General features: G+C 43.8%; 1 protein-coding gene across 17 annotated transcripts in view; it reads left to right on the top strand.

Moving 5' to 3' along the window:
• Positions 1 to 10,064, top strand: part of SLC25A51 (solute carrier family 25 member 51) — a 10,419-nt gene extending 355 nt beyond the window's left edge. Inside the window, exons 2-7 of one of the 17 annotated variants that reach the window (XM_026073285.1) lie at positions 688 to 761; positions 1,114 to 1,237; positions 2,104 to 2,199; positions 2,297 to 2,465; positions 2,946 to 3,126; positions 8,345 to 10,064. In XM_026073285.1, the coding sequence (XP_025929070.1) occupies positions 8,384 to 9,259 (876 nt within the window). In that variant the 5' untranslated portion in view covers positions 688 to 761; positions 1,114 to 1,237; positions 2,104 to 2,199; ... (1 more) ...; positions 2,946 to 3,126; positions 8,345 to 8,383 and the 3' untranslated portion in view covers positions 9,260 to 10,064. Of the gene's footprint in view, positions 1 to 294; positions 762 to 1,113; positions 1,238 to 2,103; positions 2,200 to 2,296; positions 2,466 to 2,725; positions 2,764 to 2,945; positions 3,127 to 3,602; positions 3,628 to 4,374; positions 6,079 to 7,023; positions 7,318 to 8,344 lie in introns of those variants that run through there. The other 16 variants (XM_026073284.1, XM_026073286.1, XM_026073281.1 and 13 more) reach the window with 16 other exon arrangements.
• Positions 10,065 to 10,617: the final 553 nt, after the last annotated feature.

Genomic DNA, 10,617 nt, shown 5'->3' with positions numbered 1-10,617 from the left:
TGGGTCAGTGCGAGTCGGGCGCGCTTCCGGGGCGGGGCAGGGCAAGCCGTGCAGTGCCGGGGCGGCAGCGGCCCTGCGCGGCGGCAGTTCCCTGCCGGTTTGCCTCAGGAGAGCCTGCCCGTGAGCGAGCCCGGGCTGCCCGGAGGGCGGCTGCGTCGTTCTGCGTTTGGCCGCAGTGCTGCTGAGGCCTCCGGGGGGGGCAGAGGGCACACGGACGGGTGCTCGCGGGGAGGGGGCACTCGCCAATTGTTGCAGTGAATTCATTTAAAAACAAAAGCCATTTGTCAGGTCAGCTGTGCTTTATTACATTAGTTTGCTGTTTGCCTTGTTTGACCGTTCAAATGATCGCTTAAGCTGTTGCTTTACTGTTTGCACCTTTATTTTGTTTGTATTAACGTCTGTGTTGCCTCATTTTTTACACCAAAACTGTTATAATTGTTCTTGGGTGTCTTGCCTATGTCTGCAAAATATCAGTGTCTCTAATGGGCCTTATGTGATAGGTCTTCACAAGCATCTTCAGGAACACTGAGAGTGCCTCCATTATGGTAAACTGAAAATATAACCTGTATAATTTGTAAATCTTAAGGAATGTCAGAGTTACGAGAAGAATGCCGTAAGTTAGGAACCACGTTGTCTGGGATAAAACTTCAAAAAAAAAAGTTCAGTCTTTTTCCATGTTTCAGATAGGCCCATACTGATGAGACATTGCTGGTGAGTCTGGTGACTCTTGAGCTGCTAATCTGACACCTTTATAATGGCAGGTAATCAAACTTGGAAAACTGATGAACAAAACTGTAAACAAAACTGGGAGTTCCTTTTGGCTTTAGAAAAAGCATAAAGCCTAAATATATAGGGCCAATATTTCCCATACTTGATGGTGAAAGAGTGCAAGTTTGTAATGCTACTCTGACTGAATGTTCACTTTCCAAGATAATCTTAAACTATGACTGGGCCATGAGGACTTTTTAGGTAGCACTTTAACACCACAGTGGTAAGTAGTTTGCAGTCAAGATTGCAAACATTGTGATTTCTTAACAGTGTTCTAGATACGAAGGAATACTGGGTACCAAATAACTCTTTCTCTTTATTCTCTCCCTTATGTTTCTGATCTAGTGGGTCATGTGCCAACGTTTTGAAGAGCATGGTCATTTAGGCAGGTAAATTGGCTCAAATGCTTCTTAGAAGATGTTATAGATGCTATATACCACAAGATGATAAAAGTGGCAGGCACCTGAAGGTATGGACCTTGGGTTAGGGAACATGCTATGAAAAAGAATCGTATGTTTCCCCTTCCAGGGTGCTCTGAAATTTACCTGTGGGGTGAGGGGAATTCCTGTAAAGAAATTATATGTTGTAACACCTCCAGGGATTTATACATATTGGTATTACTGTTGATCCAAAGGTTTTATTCTTTTTGAGAACTGTTTTCTTTGTAATAAATTTTAACCAGGAAGCAACTTGTGTACTCTAGTACTTGTAGGTAACACAGGCCTTATAAATTATGCCTGAAAGCAAAGGTTCTGTCATAAACATCTCTGGAAAAACTTGCTGTGCCTGTCTCTTGCATGTTCCCGAATTGTAAGCATGAGAACTAAGTTAAATTTCTCAAGGATTAATAGGGTGTCTCTGCAGTTTTAAATGCTCATTACTTGATAAATCTAGCTGTTCCACCAAAGGGAACATGTAGCTTGTAAAATTAAACTAGGTGTCTCTCTTTGTTTTATTATGAGTGTATCCTGAGGAAGAAATGTCTGGGCTGCAGGCAGCTTTCACCAGTATAACTATGACTAGTCAAATGCCTTTTGAATCTTCTTCTCTTTAACTGTTTTGTTTCTGATGATACACTTCCCAACTGCAGTAGCAAAACTAGCATATCCCACTCCTCTCCTCCTAGCACAGAACTGGGTAAGACCAGCTTATCTTTAGATGTGGCTATTCTAGTATATCCAAATAGACCTAAGTGGATATGAAGAATATTATTAATTGGTGTACATAAAGTGATACAAGCCCTCTAATACGAATTCCTCTCAGTGGCGTTATTCCTTGTATCAGGATAAACACTTTGTCTTTGTTAATCATTTATGTGGGGCTTTTCCTTGACAGACCTTAAAGAATTTAAGGAATAAATGAATAAGGAATAAATAAGGAAGTGCCTATGGGACCACATTATGGAGAAAGCTCCCATGCCCTTTATGAGAGGTCAGTGTGCTTGGGTGCCTCTCTGGAGTGCCTGTACCCTAATGCCCACAGTGTGGGGAACAAACAGGAGGAATTAGAAGTCTGTCTGCAATTACAGGGCTGCAATCTCATTGGGATCATGGAAGACATGGTGGAATAGCTTACAAGACAGGATTGCTGTGATGGATGGATACAGGCTTTCYAGGAAGGACTGGTCAGGATGACAAGGAGAGGGAGTTCTTTTATGTGAGAGCAACTGGAATGCACAGAGCTCTGCGTGGGGACAGGTAAGGGGTCAGCTGAGAGCTTATGGGTCAGCATAGTGTGCTGACCAACATGGGTGATGCTGTAGTGGGTGTCAACTATAGATTGGCGAGACTATAGATTCTGGCAAGAGATGTCAAGGACAGCAAGAAGGGCTTCTTCAAATATATCAGTAGCAAAAGGAAGACTAGGGAGAATGTGGGGCCTTTGCTGAATGGGGTGGGTGCCCTGGTGACAAAGGATGCAGAGATGGCAGAGTTACTGAATGCCTTCTTTGCTTCAGTCTTTACTGCTCAGGCCAGCCCTCAGGAACCCCAGACCCTGGAGGCAAGAGTGAAAGTCTGGAGGAAGGAAGACTTTCCCTTGGTGGAGGAGGATTGGGTTAGAGATCATTTAGGCAAACTTGACACCCACAAATCCATAGGACCTGATGGGATGCACCCATGAGTGCTGAGGGAGCTGGCGGATGTTATTGCTAAGCCACTCTCCATCATCTTGGAAAGGTCATGGAGGACAGGAGAGGTGCCTGAGGACTGGAAGAAAGCCAGTGTCACCCCAATCTTCAAAAAGGGCAAGAAGGAGGACCCAGGGAACTACAGGCCACTCAGCCTCACCACCATCCCAGGAAAGGTGATGGAGCAGCTCATCCTGGAGGCCATCTCCAAGCATGTGGAGGAAAAGAAGGTGATCAGGAGTAGTCAGCATGGCTCCCCAAGGGGAAATCATGCTTAACCAATCTGATAGCCTTCTATGATGGAATGACTGGCTGGGTAGATGAGGGGAGAACAGTGGATGTTGTCTACCTTGCCTTCAGCAAGGCTTTTGACACTGTCTCCCATAACATCCTCATAGACAAGCTCAGGAAATGTGGGCTGGATGAGTGGACAGTGAGGTGGATTGAGAACTGGCTGAATGGCAGAGCTCAGAGRGTTGTGATCAGCTGCTCAGAGTCTARTTGGAGGCCTGTAGCTAGCGGTGTCCCCCAGGGGTCAGTCCTGGGTCCAGTCTTGTTCAACTTCTTCATCAATGACCTGGATGAAGGGACAGAGTGCACCCTCAGCAAGTTTGCTGATGATACAAAACTGGGAGGAGTGGCCAATACCCCAGAGGGCTGTTCTGCCATTCAGAGAGACCTGGACAGGCTGGAGAGCTGGGCGGAGTGGAACCTCCTGAAGTTCAACAAAGGCAAGTGCAGGGTCCTTCACCTAGGGAGGAATAACCCCATGCACCAGGACAGGTTGGGGGTTGACCTGCTGGAAAGCAGCTCTGCCAAGAAGGACCTGGGAGTGCTGGTGGACACCAAGTTAAGCATGAGGCAGCAATGTGCCCTTGTGGCCAAGAAGGCCAATGGTATCCTGGGGTGCATCAGGAAGAGTGTTGCCAGCAGGTBGAGGGAGGTGATCCTCCCCCTCTACTCAGCCCTGGTGAGGCCACATCTGGAGTACTGTGTCCAGTTCTGGGCTCCCCAGTACAAGAGGGATGTGGCACTACTGGAGCAAGTCCAGCGGAGGGGTACAAAGATGATTAGGGGACTGGAGCACCTCTCTTATGAGGAAAGGCTGAGAGAGCTGGGCCTGTTTAGCCTGGGGAAGAGAAGGCTGAGAGGAGATCTTATCAATGTGTACAAGTATCTGAAGGGAGGGTGTCAAGAGGATGGGGCTAGACTCTTTTCAGTGGTGCCGAGTGACAGGACGCGAGGCAATGGGCACAAACTGAAACACAGACACTTCCATTTTAACATGAGGAAAAACTTTTTCACTGTGAGGGTGACAGAGCACTGAACCAGGTTGCCCAGAGAGGTTGTGGAGTCTCCTTCTCTGGAGATATTCAAAACCCGTCTGGATGCGATCCTGTGCAATGTGTTCTAGGTGACCCTGCTTGAGCAGGGGGGTTGGACTAGATGATCTCCAGAGGTCCCTTCCAACCTCAGCGATTCTGTGATTCTGTGATTGCCTGATCAGGAAGAAGTAGAAGACAAGGTCTTCTTCAGAGAATTGGAAGAAGCTTCATGTTCAGAGCCCCCAGTCCTCCTGGTGGACTACAGAGATATTCTCATATTTTCTCCCTCTGCCTCAAGTTGTATTCTATATCTTATATGATATTCTATCTATATCTTATGTATAGAAAGATATGTAAGATAGAATTTCAAGACACTGTCCAAGCATGTAGGGATGGGGTTAGGAAAGCCAAAGTCCATCTGGAGTGCAACTGGCAAGGGACATGAAGGGCAACAAGAAAGGCTTCTGTAAGTACATAAGTAGCAAAAGGAAAGTTAGGAAAAATGTGGACCTGCTGCTGAATGAGGCTGGAGCATTGAKGACAAAGGACACCAAAAAGGCAGAGGTACTGAATACATTCTTCACCTCAGTCTTTACTGGTAAAACCAGCTTTCAGGAATGCCAAGACCCTGAGACCACAGGGGAAGTCTGGAGTAATGTGGAATAGGATCAGGTTAGGGAATGGTTAAACAAATTGGACAGACACAAGTTCACTGGCCCTGGTGGGATGCACACACAAAGGCTGAGGAAGCTGGCTGATGTCATTGCAAAGCCACACTTGATTATCTTTAAAAGGTCATGGTGATTGGGAGAGATTCCTAAGGACTGGAAGAGAGCAGATATCACTCCGGTCTTGAAGAAGGGCAAAAAAGAGAATTCAGGGAACTACAGCCTGCTCATTCTCACCTCCTTCCCTGGGAAGGTGATGGAGCAACTAAACCCTTGATGCCATTTCTAGATTTATGAAGGACAGGAAAGCTATTGGGAGTAGTCAGCATGGCTTCACAAATGGGAAATCATGCTCAACCAACCTGATGGCCTTCTATGATGAGGTGACTGGCTTAGTGAATGATGGGGAGAGCAATAGGTGATGCTGAGCAATAGATGATGTTTAGTCTCCCATAACTAAAGGCAAGCTGATAAAGTACAGGCTAGTTGAATGGACAGTGAGGTAGGCTGAAAACTGGCTGAACTGCTGGGCTCAGAGGGTTGTGATCAGCAGCATGAAGTCCAACTGGAGGCCAGTCACCAGTCTTGTGCCCCAGGGCTCGATACAAGGCTGATACTGTTTAGCATCTTCCTTAATGACCTAGATGGTGGGATCAAATGCATCCTCAGCAAGTTTGCTAATCGCACAAAACTGGGAGGAGTGGCTGATGCACCAGATGATTTTCTTCCTGTTCAGAGGTACCTCAACAGGCTGGAGATGTGGACCAAGAGGAAACTCAAAGTTCAACAAGGGGGATTGTCAAGTTCTACACCTGGGGAGGAATAAGCCCATGCACTAGTACAAGTTGGGGATCAACTAGCTGGAAAGCAGCTTGGCAGAAAAGGTGGTGGATAAGTTGAACATAAGCCAGCAATGGGCCCTTATGGCAAAGAAGATACCATCATGTATCCTGGGCTGCATTAGGCAGTGTTGCCAGCAGGTCAAGGGAGGTGATCTTTCCCTTCTACTCAGCCCTGGTGAGGCCACACCTGGAGTGCTGTGTCCCTGCTGGGGTCCCCAGTACAGGACAGACATGGACCTGTTGGAGTGAGTCTGGTGAAGAGCCATGAAGATGATTAAGGGACAGGAGCATCTGTCATAGGAGGAGGGGCTGAGAGAGCTGGGAGTGTTCAACCTGAAGAAGAGAAGGTGTGGGTGGGGAGGGGATTTTACTGGTGTTTATACATATCTGATGGGAGGGTGTATGGAGAAGTGGACCAGACTCTTCTCAGTGGTGCCCAGTCACAGGATGAGGCATTGAAACATAGGAAATTCCACTTGAATGCAAGAAAACAGTTTACTGTGATTGAACACTGGGACATTTTGCCTGGAGAGGCTATGGAGTCTCTATCCTTGGAGATATTCAGAAGTAGTCTAGACACAGTCCTGGACAACCTTCTGTAGCTGACCCTGCTTTGAGCAAGGGGGTCAAACCGGATGATCTCCAGAGGTCCTATCCAACCCAAACTATTCTGTCATTCTGTGAATTAAATAGTGTGTTTTCTTTTAAAAATAAGCGGCATACTTGGTCAAAATAATCCATCAAGTTGCTTCATGTAATGCAAGTTGTTTGTGTTTAGCTTTTGCTGTGCATCCTTCATAGTACAGCCTATAGTGACTGCACACTGAGAAAGAGTTCCTCTTGCCAAGCAGGGGATGTAGCCCAAAACACCTTTTTTTAAAAATCTTTTGAAAATCTGGTTTACTTCGCCACCAGGGACTATTTGAAGTTCACAAAAACTGCACCAGCCTTACTTGACTTTACAGCAACCTGTGCTATAATGGAAGTTAGGATTCTGATCAGCTACAGAACCAGAGTTTTAAAGTTGTTGAATAAGTAATCCAATTTTAAATGGAGATCATATGTTGCCTGTTAATGGTTACTTCAGGGTTTTCTCTGCTTTATTGAATAGAACTGTTCATTGTGTCCTTCAGAGTCTTAGAACTAGCAGAGCTGAATGTCTTCTCAGATGTCTCTACAGACAATTCAAATCAAGTGTGGGTTCAAGATCACAGAATCACAGAATGGTTGAGGTTGGAAGGGACCTCTGGAGATCTAGTCCAACCCCCCTGCTCAAGCAGGGTCACCTAGAGCACATTGTACAGGGTCATGTCCAGACAGCTTTTGAATATCTCCAGAGAAGGAGACTTAGCAGCTTTTTGCTTAGAGCCACCTGGTTCATATTTCTAAATCACAGATCATAAATCAAAACTGTTCCATGATTCTGATTTTAAACAGGAACAGAAAGGTTCCCCCATTTACAAGCAGGGCGTACTCACCCCACTGTAACTCCACAGAAATCCATAGGGATAACCTTCCAGTATGGAACAGGAAAAGGAAGAAGAGAATGAGCAAGTATTTAGCCGATGATTGTCCCTTTTGGAGTGGTAAGAGCACCCACTGCACTAGCTTCTTCAGGAGAAAAAAAAATATCTATGTATAGAAGGGCTAAATACATCATATGTCCTCTTGATGTTATTAACAACACTAAGCATAGCAAGAGCTGTCAAATATTTCCACATCTTCCTCTTCATCTTTCTCATGGTTGAGTTGCCTTCTCCTCCATTCTGATGGCACTGACTGAGCCAAGCAGTAAGCAAAAACCTATCGTTTACTGATAGGGAAGTGGTTGATGCAATAATCTCTGACTAGAAACAATGAATGGAAGTGGCTCACTCCTTTCCCACCTCAATGAGCAGTGGCTGTTTATTTTTTAGTTCATTCATTCAATTTTAGTTCATGAGAACTGCTGCAAGTCCCCTTTAGTGCAGATTTGCTGTCTTCCTTTGTAGACGAGGCTGTAGGTCATTTAACTGGACCCAGAGGTCAAGGTGCAAAAACAGTGACTCAATTTTCTTGTCACTTAATTTAATCCTGTGATTAAAATTGTTAAAATTATCTGTTGCTTTCTGCTACAAGGAAAAGCAGGTAGGAAAAAACAGAATTTATAATGCTACTGAGTTGTGTGGGATGTTTTTGTTTTTTAATCCCCTCCTTAAGGACCTCTCCCAGCCCCCTTGGTGATCTGTATTTTATTAGTATGAAAATAGACCTTTCAGCATTTGAATTCCTTAAAGTACTTAATGGGAAATCTAATGTGTAAAAATCCTATTTATCTTGAGATTTGCAGCTGGAATGTGGTACTGGAAGAGGTCTATATCTGTTTGCTTCCCCATTTAATTTGGTTTTAATTAACAAAACATGCAGAGAGAAAAGATGCTGGTTAGTCAGGTCCTTGAGACTTTTGCAGAAAATAGTGTGTCTCTGTGACTGTCAGATACAGCATTTGTCACCTTTCTCCTTCAAATTTTATGGACTTTGCTCACATGTAAGATACTGGGTGTTGTGTGAATGATCCACTAGTGGGGGGGAAAAAGCTGCATTATTTCCATGTTCTATCTTTTCTTTATGTAGGAAAGGAGAACTGAGATATAATACAGTAAGAAAAACAGAATGATGGATTCAGAAGGTTGTGCCCCAATGAATTCAAAGCAAGATCTAAGTCATCACATAAAGGCTACATCTGGTAAACATTATCTTTGTGGCTATTGTGCTGCCTTCACAAATATAGCCGTCACTTTTCCCATCCAGAAGGTCCTTTTTCGACAACAGCTGTATGGCTTGAAAACAAAGGACGCAGTACATCAGTTACAGAAAGATGGAATTAGAAATCTCTATCGTGGCATCCTTCCTCCATTAATGCAGAAAACGACGACTCTGGCTCTAATGTTTGGGTTGTATGAAGATTTCTCCTCATTGCTCCATAGCCACACAAGTGCTCCTGAGCTCTTCACCCGTAGCATAGCAGCAGTGCTTGCAGGGACCACTGAAGCTCTTCTTACACCTTTTGAGCGAGTTCAAACTTTGCTTCAGGACTACAAATATCATGACAAATTTACAAACACTTACCAGGCTTTCAAGGTACTGAAAGACTATGGTATTAGAGAATATTATCGGGGTTTGGTACCTATTCTGCTCCGAAATGGACCCAGTAATGCACTCTTCTTTGGCCTACGCGGACCCATCAAACAATGTCTGCCTGAAGCAACTTCTTACAGCGCTCATTTGGTCAATGACTTCATCTGTGGAGGGCTGTTGGGTGCCATGCTGGGATTCTTATTTTTCCCAATGAATGTTGTAAAAGCTCGCATGCAGTCTCAAATTGGTGGTGAATTTCAGTCTTTCTCAAAAGTTTTTGTGAAAATCTGGCTAGAACGTGATAGAAAACTGATCCATCTTTTCAGAGGAGCCCATCTGAATTACCATCGTTCTGTCTTGTCCTGGGGCATAATCAATGCAACTTATGAATTCCTGCTGAAGCTGTTATGAAAAATACTGTCTACCTTTGCAGTCCTTCTGTTCACTTGGTATTGGCACACCTGAGGTCACTTAACCCTGGAGAACAGATTAGTTTATGAAACTTTCTATGAATAACATGGAGTATCATGAAACATAAGAGAATTCAAGGCAGCAGTTACTTCAGTAAGGAGATGAGTGCCTGCTTAGTGTGAAAAGTAATCTTGGCCTTTGATATTTATGGGGTGAATGATGGTGCCTCTAAACCTTGATGCAATTAAGACTCTTTGAAGTTTTTATGCACTGGCAGTTCAATTTGGCCATAATGGAGTTCCTAGACAAATGCAAGGTTTAAAACAACAACAAACTTATGCATTAGTCCAGTAGCTTATTCCATATCACTTCCACAACTTTTAACACTCCCAGTGATTGAAAATGCTTCACTGTGTGCATTGTAGAATATGAAAATCAAGGAGGGCCTGATGAAAGCTACTTCTCTTGCTTGATTTACTTCAAAACCTTTTTATAAGAACTATATTTTCAAATGTTTGGGAGTTCTAAGTTATCCTTATAGTTTAAAACTTATGGAGGAGTCCAGATGAGGATGACTGACTTCTCAAACCTCAAACTTAAATTAAGCCTACGCAATCTGTTCTGCCAACTACTTTACTGCTTGGCTTTAACATGAACTGTTCATTCAGCAATGTAAAAGCAGTTACTGAATGTTTAACTTCAGTGTGAGCTGACCCCAATTCAAAGTGGGATTGTGTACATGTATGTGTGTGCCTTGATGTGAAATGGGAAATGTGGAAAGAATGAAACAGCAGTTTTACTTAAAGCTTTAAAGTGTCCTTCCTTGTTAAAAATCTATTTGTGAAGATGGCATACTTGATTCTTCTGCTTTTTTTTTTTTTTTTTTGATTGGTTTACCTCCGTGATCTACAGCCTTTGTGCCCAAAAGGTGGCTGTTCTTTCTGTAATGTTAATATAATAAATAGTTCAGCTTCCCCTTGTTGTGAAAGTAGTTCACAAACAGTTGTTTTGTACTGAGGTATCTTGTGTTTTGCATTTTGCAAATTATTTTTGTTTCATTTGGGCTGTGGTGTAATTGTGGCAGTTCTATCCACTTTATGCATACTCTGAACAATCTGTAAAACAGAATTGTACATTGGCACTGATGAGATGAGATTTCTGGGTATAACCACTTAAGCAGAGGTATATAAGTATAGTGGAGATGATACCTACCAGGAGACAGCCAAAGAGGACCTTAGATGCAGCCAGATAGGAGAAATACAGTGTTTGGAGAAGCCCTTAAGGACTTCTGTAGGCTTGAATGCTAGGAAACACTTGTGGAAATGTGAAGTATTGTCTGTATTATAGACTTGGGAGGT

The sequence above is a fragment of the Apteryx rowi genome, unplaced genomic scaffold, assembly GCF_003343035.1.
Source record: "Apteryx rowi isolate R43461 unplaced genomic scaffold, aptRow1 scaffold_364, whole genome shotgun sequence".
Classification (NCBI taxonomy): domain Eukaryota; kingdom Metazoa; phylum Chordata; class Aves; order Apterygiformes; family Apterygidae; genus Apteryx; species Apteryx rowi.
The sequence above is the reverse complement of the archived record's forward strand: the minus strand, read 5'-3'. Positions and strand labels throughout refer to the sequence as shown.